Source organism: Nymphaea colorata, chromosome 5, assembly GCF_008831285.2.
Source record: "Nymphaea colorata isolate Beijing-Zhang1983 chromosome 5, ASM883128v2, whole genome shotgun sequence".
NCBI lineage: Eukaryota > Viridiplantae > Streptophyta > Magnoliopsida > Nymphaeales > Nymphaeaceae > Nymphaea > Nymphaea colorata.
The window spans coordinates 12,600,859-12,619,692 of NC_045142.1; the positions used below are offsets into that span (position 1 = coordinate 12,600,859).

At 40.4% G+C, this 18,834-nt stretch overlaps 1 protein-coding gene, 1 long non-coding RNA gene and 1 pseudogene across 5 annotated transcripts; 2 read left to right on the forward strand and 1 right to left on the reverse strand.

Annotated features, from left to right (window-relative positions):
* Positions 1-286: 286 nt before the first annotated feature.
* Positions 287-1,673, forward strand: LOC116254914 (uncharacterized). Its single transcript, XR_004172784.2, has 3 exons — positions 287-731; positions 940-1,065; positions 1,201-1,673. It is a non-coding gene; the product is annotated as an uncharacterized LOC116254914 (long non-coding RNA).
* A 974-nt stretch (positions 1,674-2,647) lies between these two features.
* Positions 2,648-18,834, reverse strand: part of LOC116254259 (PH, RCC1 and FYVE domains-containing protein 1-like) — a 38,978-nt pseudogene continuing 22,791 nt past the window's right edge.
* On the forward strand, positions 7,535-15,404 carry LOC126410059 (uncharacterized). 4 transcript variants are annotated; one of them, XM_050077769.1, is made up of 3 exons: positions 7,535-13,496; positions 13,587-13,791; positions 13,894-15,404. In XM_050077769.1, the coding sequence occupies exons 1-3, from the start codon at positions 13,349-13,351 to the stop codon at positions 14,180-14,182; spliced, it is 642 nt and encodes a 213-aa protein (XP_049933726.1). In that variant the 5' UTR covers positions 7,535-13,348; the 3' UTR covers positions 14,183-15,404. The 4 variants fall into 3 exon arrangements, 1 of the variants encoding a protein (XP_049933726.1); XR_007573361.1 differs by having other exon boundaries at positions 7,535-11,552; positions 11,674-13,791; XR_007573362.1 differs by having other exon boundaries at positions 7,535-13,791.

Below are 18,834 nucleotides of genomic sequence, written 5' to 3' on the forward strand. Positions count from 1 at the left end.
TGTTTCAGTTCCTGCGGTCTAGTCAATATTTTATATAAAATCCATTGACATTCTTATGAAGCAAGAGCTCCAACTCATTCGTTGTCCCTTTTATCAGAAGGCTGAGCTTCAACCCCAAGACTTGCAAGGGGAACAGTACACCATTAGAAGACAATAAATGGTAGAGAAGTGAGACGTCTTTTAGGTGGCTTTTGATGCAGTGGAAATATACTGTTCAACTAGAAAAAAAAATCAAATTTTTAAAAAAATTTCCTTTCCATCAAACGAGGAAAGGAAAAAGTAACCGTTGAACCCATTCCCGAAAATATCTTTCCGGAAATTTTTTTCCGCCTGAGAGCTGGAAAAAATTTGCAGAAATATTTTTTTGGCCATTGGCGCTTCTCCTCGCGCCCAGCCTCTCTTCTTGTCTTGCTCTTCTCATCTTCATCCTCGGCAGTGCTTCACCCTGCTGCTTGCTCAACCCCCACCGCAGCCTCAACACCACTGCCCGTTACTCCTCCTTGCATCTTTCTCATTCTGCTGAAACGAGTCTCGCTCAAAACCCTCTCACTCTCTCACTCGAAACCCTCGCTCCAAGCCCTCGTGTTTTTCTTTTTCACCCAACCTGCCTTTGTCACGCCTTTACCCTTCGTCACTCCTTTACCCTTCTCTTGCACATCAGCATGTTAAATTGTTTACAACCATAATGCTATTGATGAAATCTACGTTGATCTTGCTTTTGCTTTGTTAAGGTGAGAGCTTTTAAACTAAGATAATCAATTTTAGGTTGAATTCCCTTCTGTTAAAATGAGTCCTTTGTGAGCCTTCTAATCTCTTCCTTCATTTTTATAGCCATCTGCCTGCAATCTTGTACAACATAGAAGCTGCCAGTGCTTCTGCATATGCATCTGTTCCTGTATCTGTATTCACAAACCTTTTATCTTTGATGACATTCTTCAGGTGCTGTTTGATGGTTTAGCCTCGATGGTTCTTTCATGAGGTCCAGCATGAACTTGCTTATGGAGAACATAGATAGTTTAAAAGCTCCCCACCTTAACAAAGCATAATCTTAAGTATTTCTAGCAGGTTAAGTAGTTGATGTTGCCTCGCTGAAACTTGCTACTATCGTCTTTGATTTTCAACTCATGTGATTAGAACTTTAGAAATGTTAATGGACTTATTTATGAACTTGTTGGCTAATGTAGCTTTGAAATTTCATAGATGCGGATGCTTGCAAAAGATCGAGAGAAGCCACCCGATGGATTCATGTGCCCAGGTGGCTGGAAGGTTCTAGTTGAGTACCATGAAAGTTTTGCTCCTGCAGGTAGCAGCAGCAAAACTCGTGAACCTGTCCCTGTTTAATATCAAGTTTGCTGTTGAGAAAACATATCTGTGGAACTTCTTTATATAATGTCAATTCAAAACTATGCATTTTCATAACAGGCTCAACCTAGCACCTTGGGCAACACTTGGCAGACCGGCATTGTGATGCTTGTGTTTGTAAAATAGTTTGCTGCCATTGAACCTTAATGGGCAATAGCATTTAGAACTAAAGCAGCAACTGAACAGTATGATGTTTCTTGTTCTCAATGGTTGTTTGTCGTTACAATTCCCTGCTTCCTGAAGGGATAAGACTGGGCATTGTTGGTTATTTATTTATTTGATGTGGTTATAATTCATTTTGTTGTCTCTTTCATTTTCTTCTTCTTTTCTCCGCCCCATGCCAAAATTCTGTTAAGGCCTAGTTAAAATTTCTCCGAGTTAAAAATTTTTGAGTTTTTTTGGGGATGAAGTTTGATAGATGGTTTATTATTTATCCGTGTGTTTAAGAAACTATATCAAAGTAAATCTGAAAATATATTTCCTTATTATCAAACTAAGAAATAATTTTCTGAAAATCTGAAAATATATATTTTTTTCATCAAACTAAAAAATATATTTCTGAAATTATATTTCTCAATCATCACACACACATCAAAATGGGAATCGAAAAGATTTTTCCCATTCATTTTTTCAAAGAAATATATTTCAAAAATATATTTCCAATTCGAGACCATCAAACGCCACCTTAATGTCTTAAACTTTGATGGCAGTCTTCATATTCCCCTCTTTGTTGCTTATCAAGTTTGATTGTGAAACAGAGTGAGAAGAACTGAATCGGAAAGTATGACTCCACTCCAATTTTTTTCATTTTCCCCTAAAATCAAACGATTGGACGTGTTCGAAAGAAGAGACAAAATGTCTGACAAAGACAAAAATTGTTGGGGAAAGGAATTTTCAACATGTTTTGGTGCAGGTGTCACGATAAGCAAATCTGAATGAGGGGTATAACACCGTCAAGACAGAGCGTCTCTCACTTGGAAATGGACCGCCTTAGCGGCACTTCAGGGACCCCAGACTTGGGCATTCTTTGTGGGTGTTCCGTTTTAAATTTGGTGGCCGAATTTCTAAGTGTTGTTGAAAGTATCTTTTTAAAAGCTTTGACTGCCAAAGGAACACCACTGAGACCTGGGAAACTTGTGAAAGACCCTTTCACAATTGTTGAAATGCAACAAGCAGTATATCTTTATAATTCTACTTGAGGGTATGAGTCAAGAAGGATCTAAGTAGTTGAAGTAAAGCCTAGACAAGCAAAAGAAACAGAATGGAAATGTACCAAGTGAACAAATACACGAGAAACAAAATAACATTGGTCTCATCCTCATGATCAAATATGTAAATGAAGCTTTTCCCCATAAAGAGAGATGATTACATGAAGAATTCCGCATGAAGAATTCCGGTGCACCAACATTACAAGAAATTACTTGGTGAAAAGAATAATTTACTTCCCTTGGTCAAAATCAGGAGTAAGAAGATGACAAATCATGTGCTGTACAAGTAACAATATCCTGCCCTCTGGGAACAAACTTTGTTTGGAAGCTTATGCTTCAGGTTCACGTTCTTCTAATGGAGCTGCAACCATAGGTAATGAACTTTGTGACGCTGCACTGGTTGACGGAGCCGGAGACTTTTCCATAATACCTCTGACATTGTATTTCTCAAACACTCTCCTGTGGTTCTCCGCCCACCAGACTTCAGCTTGTCGTTCAACATTTTTTTCTGCTGGTGAAAGAATAAATGTTAATTGACAATGAAGGTTTTCAAAATCACTGTGCTGCGTATGGATGAGATGTGGATTATTAGACGGGTTGGCTTAACCAGAAAATTTTTCTCTTACACCATGTCACGATTACCTTGACCCATCTGAACAACACCAGAACAGAGAAAGTGATGTAACTCTAAAAATGCCTGACGAGTCAGTCAATATCTAAGGTGTACATTTACACAGAGGAATCACATCTCGTAAGTGAGATTTAGTTGACAACATAAAACCCTGACACTAGTTTATCCTCCTCCCTAGGGCCTATGCATGCTTTGGTTTATGCAGGAAGTAGCTCCCATGGGTTTTGAAATCTGACTACCTTATTGACAGTTGAAGCCTCGCCTGCTACACCAAACACTCTTGGTATTTATACTTAATAAGTATTTGTATGTAAATAAATGTAAACATGGATAGAGAAACATATAAACTTACATAATCAGCAGGGGAAGAGAGGAAGTGGGATCTGGTGGGGTGTGGGGGAGAGAGAGCAAGAGTGGAGGGGATGGTGTGTGGAGGAGGAGGTGGTTATGCAGTGCTTGCTCATAAGCCAGTTAAAAACTTATTTCCACACAAGCAGCTAACAAGATAAATACAAATCAAGCAAAAGCATAAGAATGGAATAGATGACAACACATTTGAGGTTTGGCCTAATGCTTCACACGTACTTTCTAATAAGCCAAGCAAGAGACTGTATAAACTTAAAAAGTAAAGGTAATAATACAAATGACAATACAAAAAAAACATAACTAAATAGATAAGAATGCTCATGCAAGTGCATATGGAACAAAAAGCACACATAAATTTCAAAAAATGGCATTTGTATAGACTTAAATCTCATTTTCTTACAGAGAGAAAAAGAAAGAGAGAGAGAGAGAGAGAGAGAGAGACCTGAATCTCACTTTTTTGAGAACTCTGGTTCCATCACGAAGGCGTGAAAGTGTAACATAAACACCAGACTCAAATTGCTTGATCCACTGTGCTTCTACTTCATCTTTTTCCTTCGTGTAGAGGTTACAGCTGATAAACCACTCTCAAAGTTTTGATTAGACTTTGCTTCCGAACCACCACCGTAAACCAGTTTATTGGTCTGTACTCTTTCACCATCACTATCATGTGAGACCATATCAGTTTCTGTCATGTGTATCAGCCATATCACAGATCAGTGATGGATTATCAAATGAGGTTCGTTGAGGATCAGAAGAGTCATGTGCTACGGAATAAGTGGAAACTTGTCCCTCATTTCTCTCCATGTCTTCAACTTGCAGAAAAGTAAGAGATGATGACTGACAGATGTCACTTGGGCAATGGCATAAAGATGATGTATCAAATTTTGAGTTGAACAATAGAGGAAGGAAATGGTGGTGGTGGTGGGGGGGGGGAGAGAGAGAGAGAGAGAGAGAAGAGAGAGAAACGAACAAGCTGTCTTCATTATCTTACCCTAATCTCTACTTAAAGAGAGATTAGGGTTCGGCTGAATACCTTACACATAAGAGACACATAAAAATGTAAAATGACATAAGAAGACTCTAACTTCTAAATAATTAGAAAACTACCAAACTTAAATATAAACTTTCTAATTTCAACACTCTCCCTCAAGCTGGAGCATATATATCAACCATGTTTAGCTTGTCATAACATCTAGAAAAATCACCAATAGGAAGAACCTTAGTAAACATATCTGCTACCTGATCTTCAGAAGATACATGAATCGTAGACACAACATCTCCTTGTATAAGGCCTCGAACGTAATGACAATCCACCTCTATGTCTTTTGTTCTCTTATGAAATACTGGATTATTTGCAATATAAGTAGCATCCTTGTTATCACAGTACATTTTCATAAGAAGAGGAACATGAATATTCATATTTGTTAGCATAAATTTAACCCATGTCATCTCAGCAGCCGTTTGAGCCATTGCCCTATATTCAGATTCTGCACTTGATCTACAAAGTACAAACTACATTTTGTTTATTGCTTTTCAATGGTGGATTTTCTGTCATCAAGAGAATATTGCATAGTCAACATCACTGTAAGCAACAATTTCTAAAAATTCGCCTTTCTTAAAAAAAAGACCTCTGTCCAGGGATGACTAGATATTTCAAAACCATCAATGTAGCACCCAATGGACTTTTCTAGGCTTTTCCATAAACCGACTTAGTTTCCCAACAATAAAACTAATGTCTGCCCTTGTCACAATGACATAAAAAAAATTGCCAATGAAAGACCTGTAAGATCATAAATCTACTAGCTCAGATTGATTGCCATGCAGATGAAGACGTGAATTCATAGGAAGATTAGCCGGCTTGGTTCCTAGCATCCCTGTTTTCTGCAGTAGTATATAACATTCTCTGAGATAACACTGCACCTTCTTTGTTATGCACAACCTCAATCCCAAGAAAATATCGCAAGTGACCAAGAACTTTCGTGACAAAGTGCTTCTGAAGGAAAGTCTTTGTAGCCGAGATTTCTTGATCACAATCACCTATTAAAACAATGTCATCAACGTATACTACCATAACAACTATACATTTGGAGGTCTTCTTGATGAATAGAGAATGATCCAAAGGAGATCTTTCAAATCCACACTGTGAAACCCCCTTAGATAATTTGTGGAACCACGCCCTGGGACTTTTTTTGAGTCCATAAATTGCCTTCTTCAGACGACACACTTTAGTACACTCCCCCTGACGCTCGAATCCTACGGGTTGCTGCACATATATAGTCTCCTCAAGATCACCATAAAGGAAGACATTCTTCACATCAAGCTGATACATAAACCAATCGGAGTGTACCGCAATAGAAATAATGAGCCGAATAGTACTCAACCTAGCAAAAGAAAGAACGTCTCAAAGAAGTCAACTCCATATGTCTGAGTGTAACCCTTAGCCACTAATCGAGCCTTATATCTCTCTACAGACCCATCTGAATGGTACTTGACTATAAATATCTATTTGGAGCCAACAATATTACAATTTTCATGTGGATCAACCAATTCCCAAGTACCATGCTGTAAAAGAGTATCCATCTCATCTTGCATAGCTTTCCACCATTTACAATCTAGTAGTGCCTGTTGATGACTAGTTGGTACAGTATGGAATGACATACCCTTAAAGAAACTGCTATAAGTTGTCATCAAGATGGTCAGTGGAAACACATTGTGAGATAGGATGCATGGTACATTGTCTTTTGCCTTTGTGTAGGGCTATAGGCAAGTCTTGAGAAAGATCAATGTCAGGTATACTTACTTCAATGGAGCTGACATCTTGAGAATATTTTGATGGTCGACCATGAGAAGGATCCAGTCGAAGAGTGTAGACCAATGGAGGGTCCTGGAACCTATTCATAGTCGGAGTAGGAGAGGAAAAAGATTGCAACGGGATTGGAGGAATAGGTAGAGGAATAGGACACAACACCTCAAGGGACACAAAAGTAGGACTAAAGTATGACTGACACTCGAAGAAAATGACATGCACACTGATATACTCCTTGTGAGTTACCGGATCAAAGCATTTGTAACTTTTTTTGTTTCGAGGATAGCCAATGAATACACACTTAATGGCTTGAGCAGCAAGTTTATCATGTTTAGGCCCAAGGATGTGAACAAAACAGATGCAACCAAATACTTTTGGCGCAACAAGAAATAAGCTTCGATTGGGATAAACAAGTTTAATCGGTACTTTGTTGTCAATGGAGGATGACCGTAAACAATTTGTCAAGTAACAAGCCATGAGTATGGCATCGCCCCATAAGTACGCAGGTACATGATTATGAAGCATTAGGGTACGAGCAACAATTAGAAGTGGCCTATGTTTTCTTTTGGCAACTACATTCTGTTCTGAAGTATGAGGGCATGTAAATTGGGAAGATATACCATTTTCAGCATAAAAGGTCATTAAGATAGATGATTTGAACTCAATAGCATTATCAGTGGGAATACACTTAACCATATAACCAAACCGAGTTTTTAATTCAATCATCAATTTTTTTAGAATACAAACTACTTTAGACCTTTCTTTCAAAAGAAATACCCAACTAACTCGAGAATATTCATCAACAATGACCAAAAAATACCTAAACTTAGACCGGCTAGCAACCTTACTAGGACGCCACACATCAAAATGAAGAAGATCAAACAACCCTTGACTCGATGGACTGAGACACGAAGGAAAACTACAACAAGTATGCTTCCCAAGTTGACAAGCCTCACATTGAAATGACTCTGGGATTGAAAGATGAAATAGGATGGAATGGAGCTTCGACTCTAAAGGATGACCTAGCCTGAGATGCCACTGAAATGATGTAGACTTTGATATAGAAGAGGTAGCAACAAGACCCATAGGAGCCGACAGGATGTAGACACCCCCTTTTCAATATCTGCCACCAATCGTCTCCCCAGTTTGTAAGTCCTGAAATGAGCATGAACCAAGGTAAAAAATAATGCGACAGTATAAATCAGTAGTCAACTGTTTAACGGGAGGCAAATGGGATGAAAAATCAAAAGCGTATAAGACATGTGGAAGGATCATGGACTGAGAAAGTTTCACATCTCCATAACCCAATATAGGAGACATTCTACCATCTGTAATTTTGACATGACATGGCTAAGAGAATCTATGCAAAGTGGTGAAAGAACCAGGTCTACTGCAGACATGTCTCGATGCACCTGAGTCAATAATCCAAGAGATACCTGAATCAGTCATGGATGTACCCATAGAGTGGACTCTATCAGTCAAACCTGTGGATGAAGCCTGTGAGGCTTTCTATGTCATACTCAGATTTGTCAATGCTAACTATAATTGTCTCTAGTACTGAACTAGAAGAGTTGTCTTCTGTAGGAGAGGCTACATATGCAGAGCCCATAGGAGGATGAGCAACACTCTTGCCCTGATTGGTCACGATACCCCTGCCCAGTGATATAGTGGGTGGATGACCATTGTTAGAATACAATGTATAGGGAACCGGATCCGGATATGGACCCGGTACCCATGGGCATGGGAACCGAGGACGTGCTCGGTTCCCTAAGCGGGTCTCTCTTCCTCCCTCGTTTTATTCTATCATTTATTGTAATTGTTGATTAAGTGAATAGAGTTTTCTCCCTCCTAGGGTTGCGGTTTTGCCCCTAGGTTAGAGCTTCCTCGTGGTTTTTCACCTCGTTCCGAGGTTTTCTACGTATATCCTGTGATGGCTTTTCTTCTCCCCTTTTTACTGCGTGTTTCTACATGGTATGAGAGCCAAAATCCTGCTGTTTGGCTTCTTTGTTCGTATGTGATTTAGGGTTTTTCTTGGAACCCTAAGTCTGAACCCTTGTTCCGCCACCGACGCAACCGCCGCGACGCAGCCCGCCGACGCATTCCCGCCCGCCGTCGCCTGGTGTGCCGCCGCCTGGCCCCTTTTTTCCCGCCGTCGCCTGGTTTTCTCCCACCGCCGGCACCTGGTTTTTTCCCGCTGCCGTCGCTTGGTTTTTCCCGCCGCCGCCGCCTGGTCTTTTCCCGCCGTCGCCTGGCCTTTCTTCCGTCGTCGCCTGGACTGCCATCGCAGCTTGCTATTCTGCCGCTGCTCGTCCTCGCCCTGTGCTTTTTTTGGTATACTTTGACTGTTGGATTTCTGTTGTGGTTGTTATGGCTGAAGAGATGCCCTCCAAGACCGATGTTACCTTTGACACGGGCAGCAATACCAAGAGCAAAAACTTGCCTGTTCAAGTCACCTCTATTCGGCTGAACAAAGGCAATTATCTCTCTTGGTCTGCTGCGCTTAAAATTGGGATCACTAGTCGCGGTCGTCTGCCCTATATCACTGGGGAGAAACCTGCGCCTAGTAAAACTGATCCTGGATGGGCGACTTGGGCGTTGGAAGATAGTCAAGTTAAGGTTTGGATTATTAGTCCTGTTTCTGTTGATATTCAGCCCCTTATTTTGCATAAGTTGACCTCATATGACATGTGGACTGTGCTTGCGAGGATGTATGGCCGTAAAAAGAGAGTCCTGCGTACTTACCAGATTAAACGCAACATCTATTCTCTTAAACAGGGTGACTTGTCTATGGCATCTTTCTATGCAGCCCTGAAGACTAAATGGGAGGAACTGGATTATCATGTGAATGATGACTGGAATTGTGGTTCTGATCATGAACTGTACTGGCAGAAAGAATGGATGGACCGCACTTTTATTTTTCTAGGAGGTCTGCGTGATGAGTTTGAATCCATTAAGAGTCAAATTCTCAATTGTGATGAGACCCCTGGGATTGAGGAGGTGTATGCCCGGGTGGAATCTGAGGAACAACGCCGTCAAGTGATGCATATTGACTCTAGTCATGGTAGTTCACCCTCTGCTTTTGTTAGCCGTGCTCCAGGGACTGGGCAGCGTACTATCTGGCGGTGCAGTCATTGTAACAAGTTGGAGCACTCTGTTGATTTTTGTTGGGATCTTCATCCTGAAAAGAGGCTCACCCGTGGTCGCCCTTCCTCTGGTAGGCGGGGTCCTCCTGTGCCCGATACTAGCTCTCTCAGTGTTGACAAACCGAAGTTTTCTTCTGATCAACTAAAGGAATTACAAGCTTACATTAGCCGATTATCTACTACTAAGGAGGAAGCCTCCACGTTTGAGGGAGCTCAGTTAGCCCAAGCTCTCGTTGCCACAAGTGATCAAGGTAATTCCTTACTTGGTGATTGGGTTGTGGACAGTGAGCTACTCATCATATGACAGGGAACCCTAAGATGTTTCAAGAGTACAAATTGTCTTCAGGGCAGCAACGAGTCTCCATGGCTGATGGGTCCTCGATCTCTGTGGCTGGAAAAGAGAGTTTGTCCTTATTAAATAAATATATTCTGCATAATGCTCTTCATGTTCTCAACATTCATGTGAATTTGTTATCTGTCAGTAGTATCACCAAAGAACTCAATTGTAATCTAATTTTCTCTGCTGATCATTGTACCCTGCAGGACTTGGTGACGGGGAAGAAGATTGGGATTGGTTCGGTTATTGATGGCCTCTACAGACTGCCCGTTCAGGTTGCTTCTACTCTCATCTCAGCCACTAGCAGACAGTTGACGGGCGTGGAGGACAGGTCTAGCATTATGACATGGCGCGAGCGCCTTGGACATCTCCCATTCCGGTTGATTAAGAAGTTGTTTCCTAGGTTGTCTACTTCTGTTTCCATGAACTCCTTCACATGTGAAGTGTGTCAGCTTGCTAAGCATGTTAGGGCTTCGTACCCTATTTCTATCAATAAAACCACTCGTCCTTCTGCCTTGGTTCACTCTAATGTTTGGGGTCCTTCGGAAGTACCCACTTGTCGTGGTTTCCATTACTTTATGACTCTGATTGATGACTACTCCCGTTGTACGTTCGTGTACTTGTTGAAAGAACGCAGTGACGTTCCTGTCGTTGTCAAAAACTTTGTTGCCTCTGTCGAAAATCAATTTCAGACCTCTGTTCAGACGTTCAGACTTTACGTACTGATAATGCCAGGGAGTATGTCTCTCAATCCCTAGATGACTTCCTACGGGGCAAGGGTATTGTCCATGAGACGTCCTGCAGTTATACTCCTCCTCAAAATGGCGTGGCAGAACGTAAAAAATCGCCATTTATTAGATGTCACTCGAGCTATTATGTTCCTAAGCGCTACTGGGGCGATGCTCTCCTCACTAGTGCCCACCTCATCAACCGTATGCCTACTCGTGTGTTGAATGGCCGTACTCCTTACTCTGTGCTCAGTCCCACTCATAACCCCTGGCCTCTTACTCCTCGGGTGTTCGGGTGTGTTTGCTTTGTTCATAACCATAGTCCCACCATCAAGAAACTTGACCCTCGGTCTGTCAAAGCTGTCTTCTTGGGGTATTCCTCCACTCAGAAGGGATATAAATGTATTGACCCTACTACCTCCAAAATCTATGTCTCTCGGGATGTTACCTTTCATGAACATGCAGCGTATTTTCCTACGAATCCTCTTCAGGGGGAGTGTATAGGGGACAGTGTGGAAGAGTATTCTCCAAATCAGCTTATTCAGTTTACGGACTTCTTGGACTGCAGACCAATGTTGTACGTATCGTACGATACGACCCCGTATCGTACGATACGTATCGTCTCGTTTGAAAAAAACGGTACGATACACCCCCCGTATCGTAAAAAGGGGGTGTATCGGCCCTGTATCGCATGTATCGTACGATACAGGGCCTGTATCGTACGATACGGCCTAAAATTGCAAAAGGGGGCCCGAGACCTACTTATTCGGCTTCTTTTTCAAATTTTTCTTCCGTTCTTCATTTCTAACGCTTGGATAGTGCCGTGAGGGAGGGTGATCGTTCATTTTCACCGTGAAAAACTTGATTTTCATCGTCAAATCGAAGATTAAGTGGTCGATTTGTGCGTGGGTGCTTGATTTTCGTGGGAAGGAAAGGGGTTTTCTTCATTTCAGACATTTCTTCTTCGTAAGGTATGAAATCTCATGTTCTTACCATGTATTCTTAATTTTTTACCGTATAATCGTAGATTGGAAGACTTTGAGTGTTTTTCATTAAGTTTACCATAGGATTTCGTTTTTTTTTTTTTTGAAGATATGGATCCTACATGGCAATGGTGCGAAAGGGTGAAGGAGAATAACCGTTTGAAACTCAAATGTGGCTTCTGTGGGAATACACTTTCAGGAGGGATTATTAGAATGAAACACCATTTGGCAGGGACCTCCAAAGATGCGTCTCCTTGTGTTGGAGGACCAAACAAACTTTTGCCTCCATTTGTGCGTCAACAATGTTTAGATATGTTTCATGCTTTACGTCAAAAGAGAATACAAAAAGAAATTAAAGATGCAGATGTAGGCTATAATGTGCCTTTGGAAGATGAAGAAGAAGAGGAAGAAGCTTATGAATGTGATGATGAGGACGATAGTAGTCTAAGAACAAATTTGGAGACCTCAAGAGGTAGAGATCGTAGAGGAAAAGGGATTATGTATGAAGGAGGTCGATCTGGCATAACGGGAAGGAAGAGGAGAGGCACAACAGATGTTAGGGCCAGGCGTGGTATGCAACCACCTAGTGGTAGAGTTCCTACTGGTAGGTCTAGTGTTGGCTCTATTAAGAGTTTTTTCCCTTCATATACCAGCCCAGGTGGTCAGCCGCAGATTCGTGCTACTATGACATCTAAAGATATGCTATATCATGCACAAAAGCAGGTAGGGAAATGGTTTTATGATGCATGTATTCCATTTAATGCAGCTAATTCTTTTCAATTCCAAGCCATGGCAGATGCAATTGCTTCTATAGGCCCCGGATTCAAAATGCCATCAGATCATCAGTTGAGGGGCAAAATTCTTCAGGACACAGTCAAAGAAGTGTCTGAGCATTGCGATGAGTTGAAATTATGTTGGAAGGAAACAGGTTGCTCCATTATGTCAGATGATTGGACTGATACAAGGTCAAGAACACTTGTAAATTTTCTTGTTTATTGCCCTAAAGGTACAATGTTCTTGAAATCTCTTGACTTGTCTGATGTTCCTAAGACTGCTGAGATTTTATTCAATGTTTTTTATAATGTCGTACAAGAAGTTGGACCTGCAAACATTGTACAGTTTATTACAGATAATGCTGCAAATTATAGAGTTGCAGGAGATTTGTCGTACAAGAAGTTGGATCTTGTCTAATGCTTCAAGATCTTAATGAGATGCATGATATGAAATCAGCCATTGACCAATGTCAAGAGGTAACAAAATTTATCTATAATCATGCATATGTATTGAGTTTGATGAGAAAATTTACAAAAAGAGTTGAATTAATACGACCTGCACAAACTAGATTTGCCACAAATGTATTGACTGTGCAGAGTGTGGTGAAACAAAGAACTCCTTTGAGACAGATGTTTGCTAATGAAGAATGGGCTGCATATCCACATGCTCATAAAAGAAATGTTTCTTTAGTTGTGGATATTATATTCAATAACGTATTTTGAGAATCATGTGTGAAGCTATTGAAGGTTTGTGTTCCATTAGTTAAGGTTCTCAGGTTGGCTGACAGCGAGGACAGACCTTCCATAGGGTACTTATATGAGGCTATGGACAAAGCAAAAGAGGCAATTCGAGACAACTTAAAGGAAAAGAAAAAGTTATATATGCCCATATGGAAGATTATAGATAAAAGGTGAACTGGACAACTTCATCAACCTCTTCATGCAGCAGCTTATTATCTAAATCCTGCAATTAGATTTTCTCCTACATTTAATAAGAAGGTCAGAGAAGTCATGCATGGTTTGTTAGATTGTATTAATGTGTTAGTGGAAGATTATACAAAACAAGATGTTGTGCACAATGAGTTGGATCTATATGATAGTTGTTTTCAGAACATGGGACTACCTGCCACCGTTCGAGCCAGGACAACGATGCGTCCAGGTAAATACATAGAAATTTTTAATTTACTTTGCATTTGTTACATTTGATTCTTTCAAAACTTTCACATTGATTTGTTATATTTTTGTTTAGATTTGTGGTGGAATAGGTATGGGTTTGATTGTCCAAACCTAGCACGTTTTGCAGTCAAAGTCCTCAGCCAGACATGCAGTGCTAGTGGATGCGAAAGGAACTGGAGTGTGTTCCAACATATCCATAGCAAAAAAAGGAATAGGCTCGAACATAAAAGGTTGAATGACCTTGTCTTTGTTCGATATAATATGAGGTTGAAACAAAGGTAATATAGGCATATAGCTTAATTAATGTTTACATTTTTTGTACAATATATTTATATGAAAATTTGAAATTATACTAACAAATTTTCTCTTATTTAGTGTAGAGAATTAGAAAAATCATTAGCAAGGAAGCACACATCTCAGTTCGATCCTATCAGCTTGGAAAATTTTGATGATCTAGAGCCATGGATTGAAGAAGAACTAGCTACAATATTTGATGATGAAGATCTTGAATGCTTCAACCTTGAAGCTGAAGCAACAGAAGGCTTTGTTGATGAAAGAGAGTCTGCTACTGCTGGTGCTGGTGCTGAATATGTTGGTGAAGATCTTCCAATTCTTGACGATGAAGAAGAAGAAGAAGATGAAGATGAAGATGATGAAGATTATGAATGATGAATCATGAATGAGAGTCAAGTCAAGAGTGCTTTCATTTTATATGTATCAAAAACTTAAGAGTTATGAATCTATGGTTGTTGAACACTTGATTGAATGTTTTATGACTTTATCACTTTATGGCTTATGGCCTTATGCTTTGTTGAATGATATTGTATTATTGTTATGAATTTTGATGTTTATGAATGATGAACGTGTAAGTTTATAGCAATAATAAGTCTATCATTATCTCAAACACGTTTTCTATGAACAATTTATTATTTTTAATTTTTTCTGATTTTTTATGAATTTTCCGAATTTTTTTAAATTTTTTCTGATTTATTAATAATTTTTTTAAAAAAATTACGATACGGTTACGATACGGCGTATCTTAAAGCCCGACCGATACGGCTTACGATACGCGTTTTACAACATTGCTACAGACTTAGTCACAGTGTGGAAGATATAGTCAGAGATCATAAAGACAGTCATGTGGAAGAAGATACAGTCAGAGATGATAAAGACAGTCATGTGGAAGGGGGCCCTGTGGTTGATCAGCCCACATCCCGTGATCAGCCCACACAGCCACCTCCCACAGGCCTCTCATCTCTTATCCTTTCGTTTTCTTTTTTATCATTATCATTACTCATTCACAAGATGACTGGCTAGCACATGAGGTTAATACACCCTACGAGTGCACTTACACCTCCCAATGCCTCCACACGAGGTCTATACATACAGTAACAGTCATTGCTAGCCGTCATACAGTACGGGTACAACTACCCTCTATTTCATCCATTTGCATCGTTGCCCATGGCAATGCATATGCAACAACGTACACATTCATATCAATCATCACATCAATCCTCACATCAATCACGTCAATCACCTCTTTGAAAAACTTGGCCAATCCACAGAGAGTAGTCTCGATTTGCGGTTGGCTCGTAGCTGTCCTATGCAGTTATCATTCTATGATGCTTTCTAATGCACAATTGGGGTCGAGAGACACTCGACTCGATACCCCGCCTCATCTGTTCTAAACAGATATCAATTCTAGCATGCACATGCCAATGCGTAACATTTTTAAAACAAATGACCAATAATCTTTCTAACCCATTCATATCATATAAGCAACATACTTATACTCATTCACAAAGCAGCCAATCAATTAACATCACAATCCTAGGATCCTAGGAGCACACAATCACACATTTGCCCCAGGCAGGGATTTGCCTGGAATGTCGCCATACCTGTGGCGCGCTCACAAAACTCTTCAAAACTCCTCGAGCTTCGAACTCAAGGTCGACAGGACGTGCCCGGGGTACCTGCAAACATAAACAAATGATAAGATTCCTACTAGATACCTAAACAATTCAAACAAATACAAAACAAAATCCTTGAGGCACGTGTCATCGCCTCAAGAGGGTGTCGACGGGTAGTGTCGACCTACAAGCCCTCTAATAGGCCACTTCCCAACTTCTAGCCATGCCAACAAAAGTCAAAACTCAAAGCCATCAATCCATCTATCACAAACGCCTTTCTCCAAACTTTCTTTTTCTTAATCAAGGCGTCAACCCCAAAGGCACAACCAACTTACGTACGCTTTCCCTGTTTAACTCCAAAACGCACCCGTTCACCAGAACGTGTGCTACACGCTCACCAAAACCGTCCTAAATCTTCCCCACAGCCATACAAACGCTACCATGCTTCCCTATTACTTCGAAAATCAACTCATCATGCTTAAAAGATCAACAAACACATGAATCATCGCTTCTCCATCATAACCCCACATTTTCCCCAAAAGCAAAATCGCTTGCATGCTTCCCTAACTATCAATTCTACCTTCTAGCATGCTCAAACAATAATTATACGCGTTCCAAAGAAAAATATATCATAAAATATGTTCAATTTCGCCTTGCTCACCCCAATTTGAAAGTCTAAACTGTTGTAATCCTCCCGGCAGCCACCTCACGAGTCTAAGTGGTCCCCAAACAGCTAAAATCTTTCAATGCCGCCACCACCAAGGCCTTCTCTAAACACTGTTACGAGGGGGAGGACAAATCCCCAAGCTGAAATCGGATCAAACAGTGATAGAATAGTGAAAATCAGTGAGAGAGAGTGCTCGATTGGAGAAAATAGAAAAACAAGCAGAAAATGGGGAGAGAGCGTGAAGCGTGGACAGAGAGGGAGGTCGAGTAGAGGGAGAGAGAGAAAAAAACAGAGGGGGACTGATAGGGGAGAGGGTTCGGTCAAAGGGGAAAAAGGCCAGCAGTGAGGTGAGCGTGAATGAGACGAGAGAAAGAGTGAGCGTGGGCAGAGAGAGATGCGAGGGAGAGCAGACAAAAGGGGAAAAAGAGGAAACGGGAAAGGCAGCAAAAATAACGAGAGAGGGAGAAGATAGGGCAGCAGAGGAGAGCTTACCCACGCTGCCGCCGTCGCCACCTCCGCCGCTGTCGGTCGAGCCACCGCCTGCACCACCTCCGTCTTCTTCTTCTCTGCACTGGCCGTGAGTACCCAGGAGATAGACGAGAGAAAAGAGGGAAAGGCGAGGGAGAAGAGCCCTCGAGTCGGGCTCTTTCACGCCAAGGGTTCGGGTCCGGGTCTGGGTTCCGATCCGACCCGACCTGCCCAAAAACAACGAGCGTTACAAATACCATCTGCAACTTTTGATGTATGAGGCATGAAGAAAGATCAATGACACCATTATAACATTATTCATTCTTGGTAATGGTTGTGATTCTTCCCAGCACGAACGCACTTCTCGAACAAATTATATCCAGAGAATGATACAACAAGAAAACAAAGAGCTGGTTTAGAAAATTAGGCACATAGCATGAGATTGAACTCCTATTCAAGTAAATGAACAGCAGAAAACTTTTCCGCAGCATGTGTTGAAAGTTCTACTCAAAAATAGTAATGCTGCTGTTCTAAAAGTATATTATTTCAGAAGAGAGGGGAGGAAACAAATCATATAGCATATAAAACGCACTGTTGACACATACCTCGAATATTGCACATTCCAAACCAGAGCGAATGCAAGCAAAATTGTGCAAACAATGATTCAAGTGGAGCACCTTTTATAGCTTTAGACAACTTATGCTCACTATTTCCAGCAGAAGGCATCCTGCCACAGGATGAAGCAACAAGGAAGCTAGCATATTAACTGGTTTGTCAAGTCTGCCATTTTTTTTTATAGTAAAAGGAAAATGGATCAAATATCTACCAAAATCCTGATACGATGAAATAGAAGTCACCAGTGCAGACAGCTTTAAGCACGACACAATAGAACAAAGTAGAACAATAGGGCAAGCTAGAGACAGTTCACATTAAAACAAAAAAGGACTATAAGCTAGAACTGAATTCCATGAATTTTGCATGAAACAGAATGATGCAATGCATGGATACTGAAATATATATCCACCATAAGACAAAATTAAACAATGCAGGATTTGACATGGCAATTGCAAAAATGGAAAAGAAAGAAAATTAAAGCTGGAGAACTTTATGACGGACACACACCATGGAAGAAGATAATCTCAGTTGAGTATGATTCACATTTATCTTATCTAGCTCTTACCAGAAAAGGGTCGGTTTCAACTAAGCAGAATTTCCATCAGTTCATGTTCTGATTTTTGTTTTCTCATTTTTCATGAAAATAGAGAAAATAAAGTAATGAGAAGACAAGCCAAAAGAAAGTTGTCCAACAAAAAGGGCAAGAAATTGAAAGAAGGTGTAGACTTAACAAAGGTAAAATTCCTATCAAGAAAAAGCCAAGAGAAGTATAGATAGTTTTAAACAGGTCAAGTCTAGGCTTTACAAGAGCAGACTCAGTTGTGAATAGTGTGATAAATTGAAAATTTTAAGAAAATTTAAAAATTCAAACTAACAATAACAAAGAGAAGAATCCACTAGGATGATTATCAGGACTTGTCTCATAAAGACTTGCACACAGAAAATAGTTATCAACTTATCATTCTCTGAAGAAATGGATCTTCATTCTTAGACTACATTTTCTTTTCTTTTCGGCATTCTGAGGCATTGTTTTGTTCCACTAGGAACCTTCATAAAGAGTATAAAAAGAAGGCTGCTGGTCATTGTATTCATTTGAAAAGCAATTTGTTTACCAGAAATCTGCTGAGAATTGACATGCATTTGCTTGTTTTGTGTTGGTGCCATGTTGTTGATTAATGTCTTAGTTCCCGCAGTGTGTCAATTGCTCTTCATTGTATGACTACATAATGCAGGTACGTCTAGAAGGACCTGTACGTCCACATGAATGCCAACATGATTTGCAACTCATCCCAAAATGACACTTGCACATGCTGGTGCATAAATGGTATGCATCTGAATGATCAGGTTGGACCTGGCTTGCAAAAGCTGACAATAATTGTTTTCTTATAAATTCATAGTGTGGCCAATGAGGCAGGAATTGCAGAAGATCACCAAGTGTGTTGCACAAGATCTGATCTGTTGAAGTTTATCTTGATGCAACTAGACTATATCTGGATATTGTGAAATCAATTTTCTGCCAGTGAAGAAGACAGGTAGTTCAACAATCTTATGGATCTAAGGCCTTACGTACATTTTGAGGATGCAGATTAGATGCAGTTTAAAGTGTAACCATGATATACTTCGAGCTCTTCCAAAGGGTTTCCCTTTTTCCTTGAAAAATG

Coding starts and splice junctions, on each gene's coding strand:
- LOC126410059 (XM_050077769.1), top strand. CDS start 13,349: ATGCATGGTTTGTTAGATTGTATTAATGTGTTAGTGGAAGATTATACA. Junction 13,497..13,586: donor CAGGACAACGATGCGTCCAG/GTAAATACATAG, acceptor ATTTTTGTTTAG/ATTTGTGGTGGAATAGGTAT. Junction 13,792..13,893: donor AATATGAGGTTGAAACAAAG/GTAATATAGGCA, acceptor TATTTAGTGTAG/AGAATTAGAAAAATCATTAG.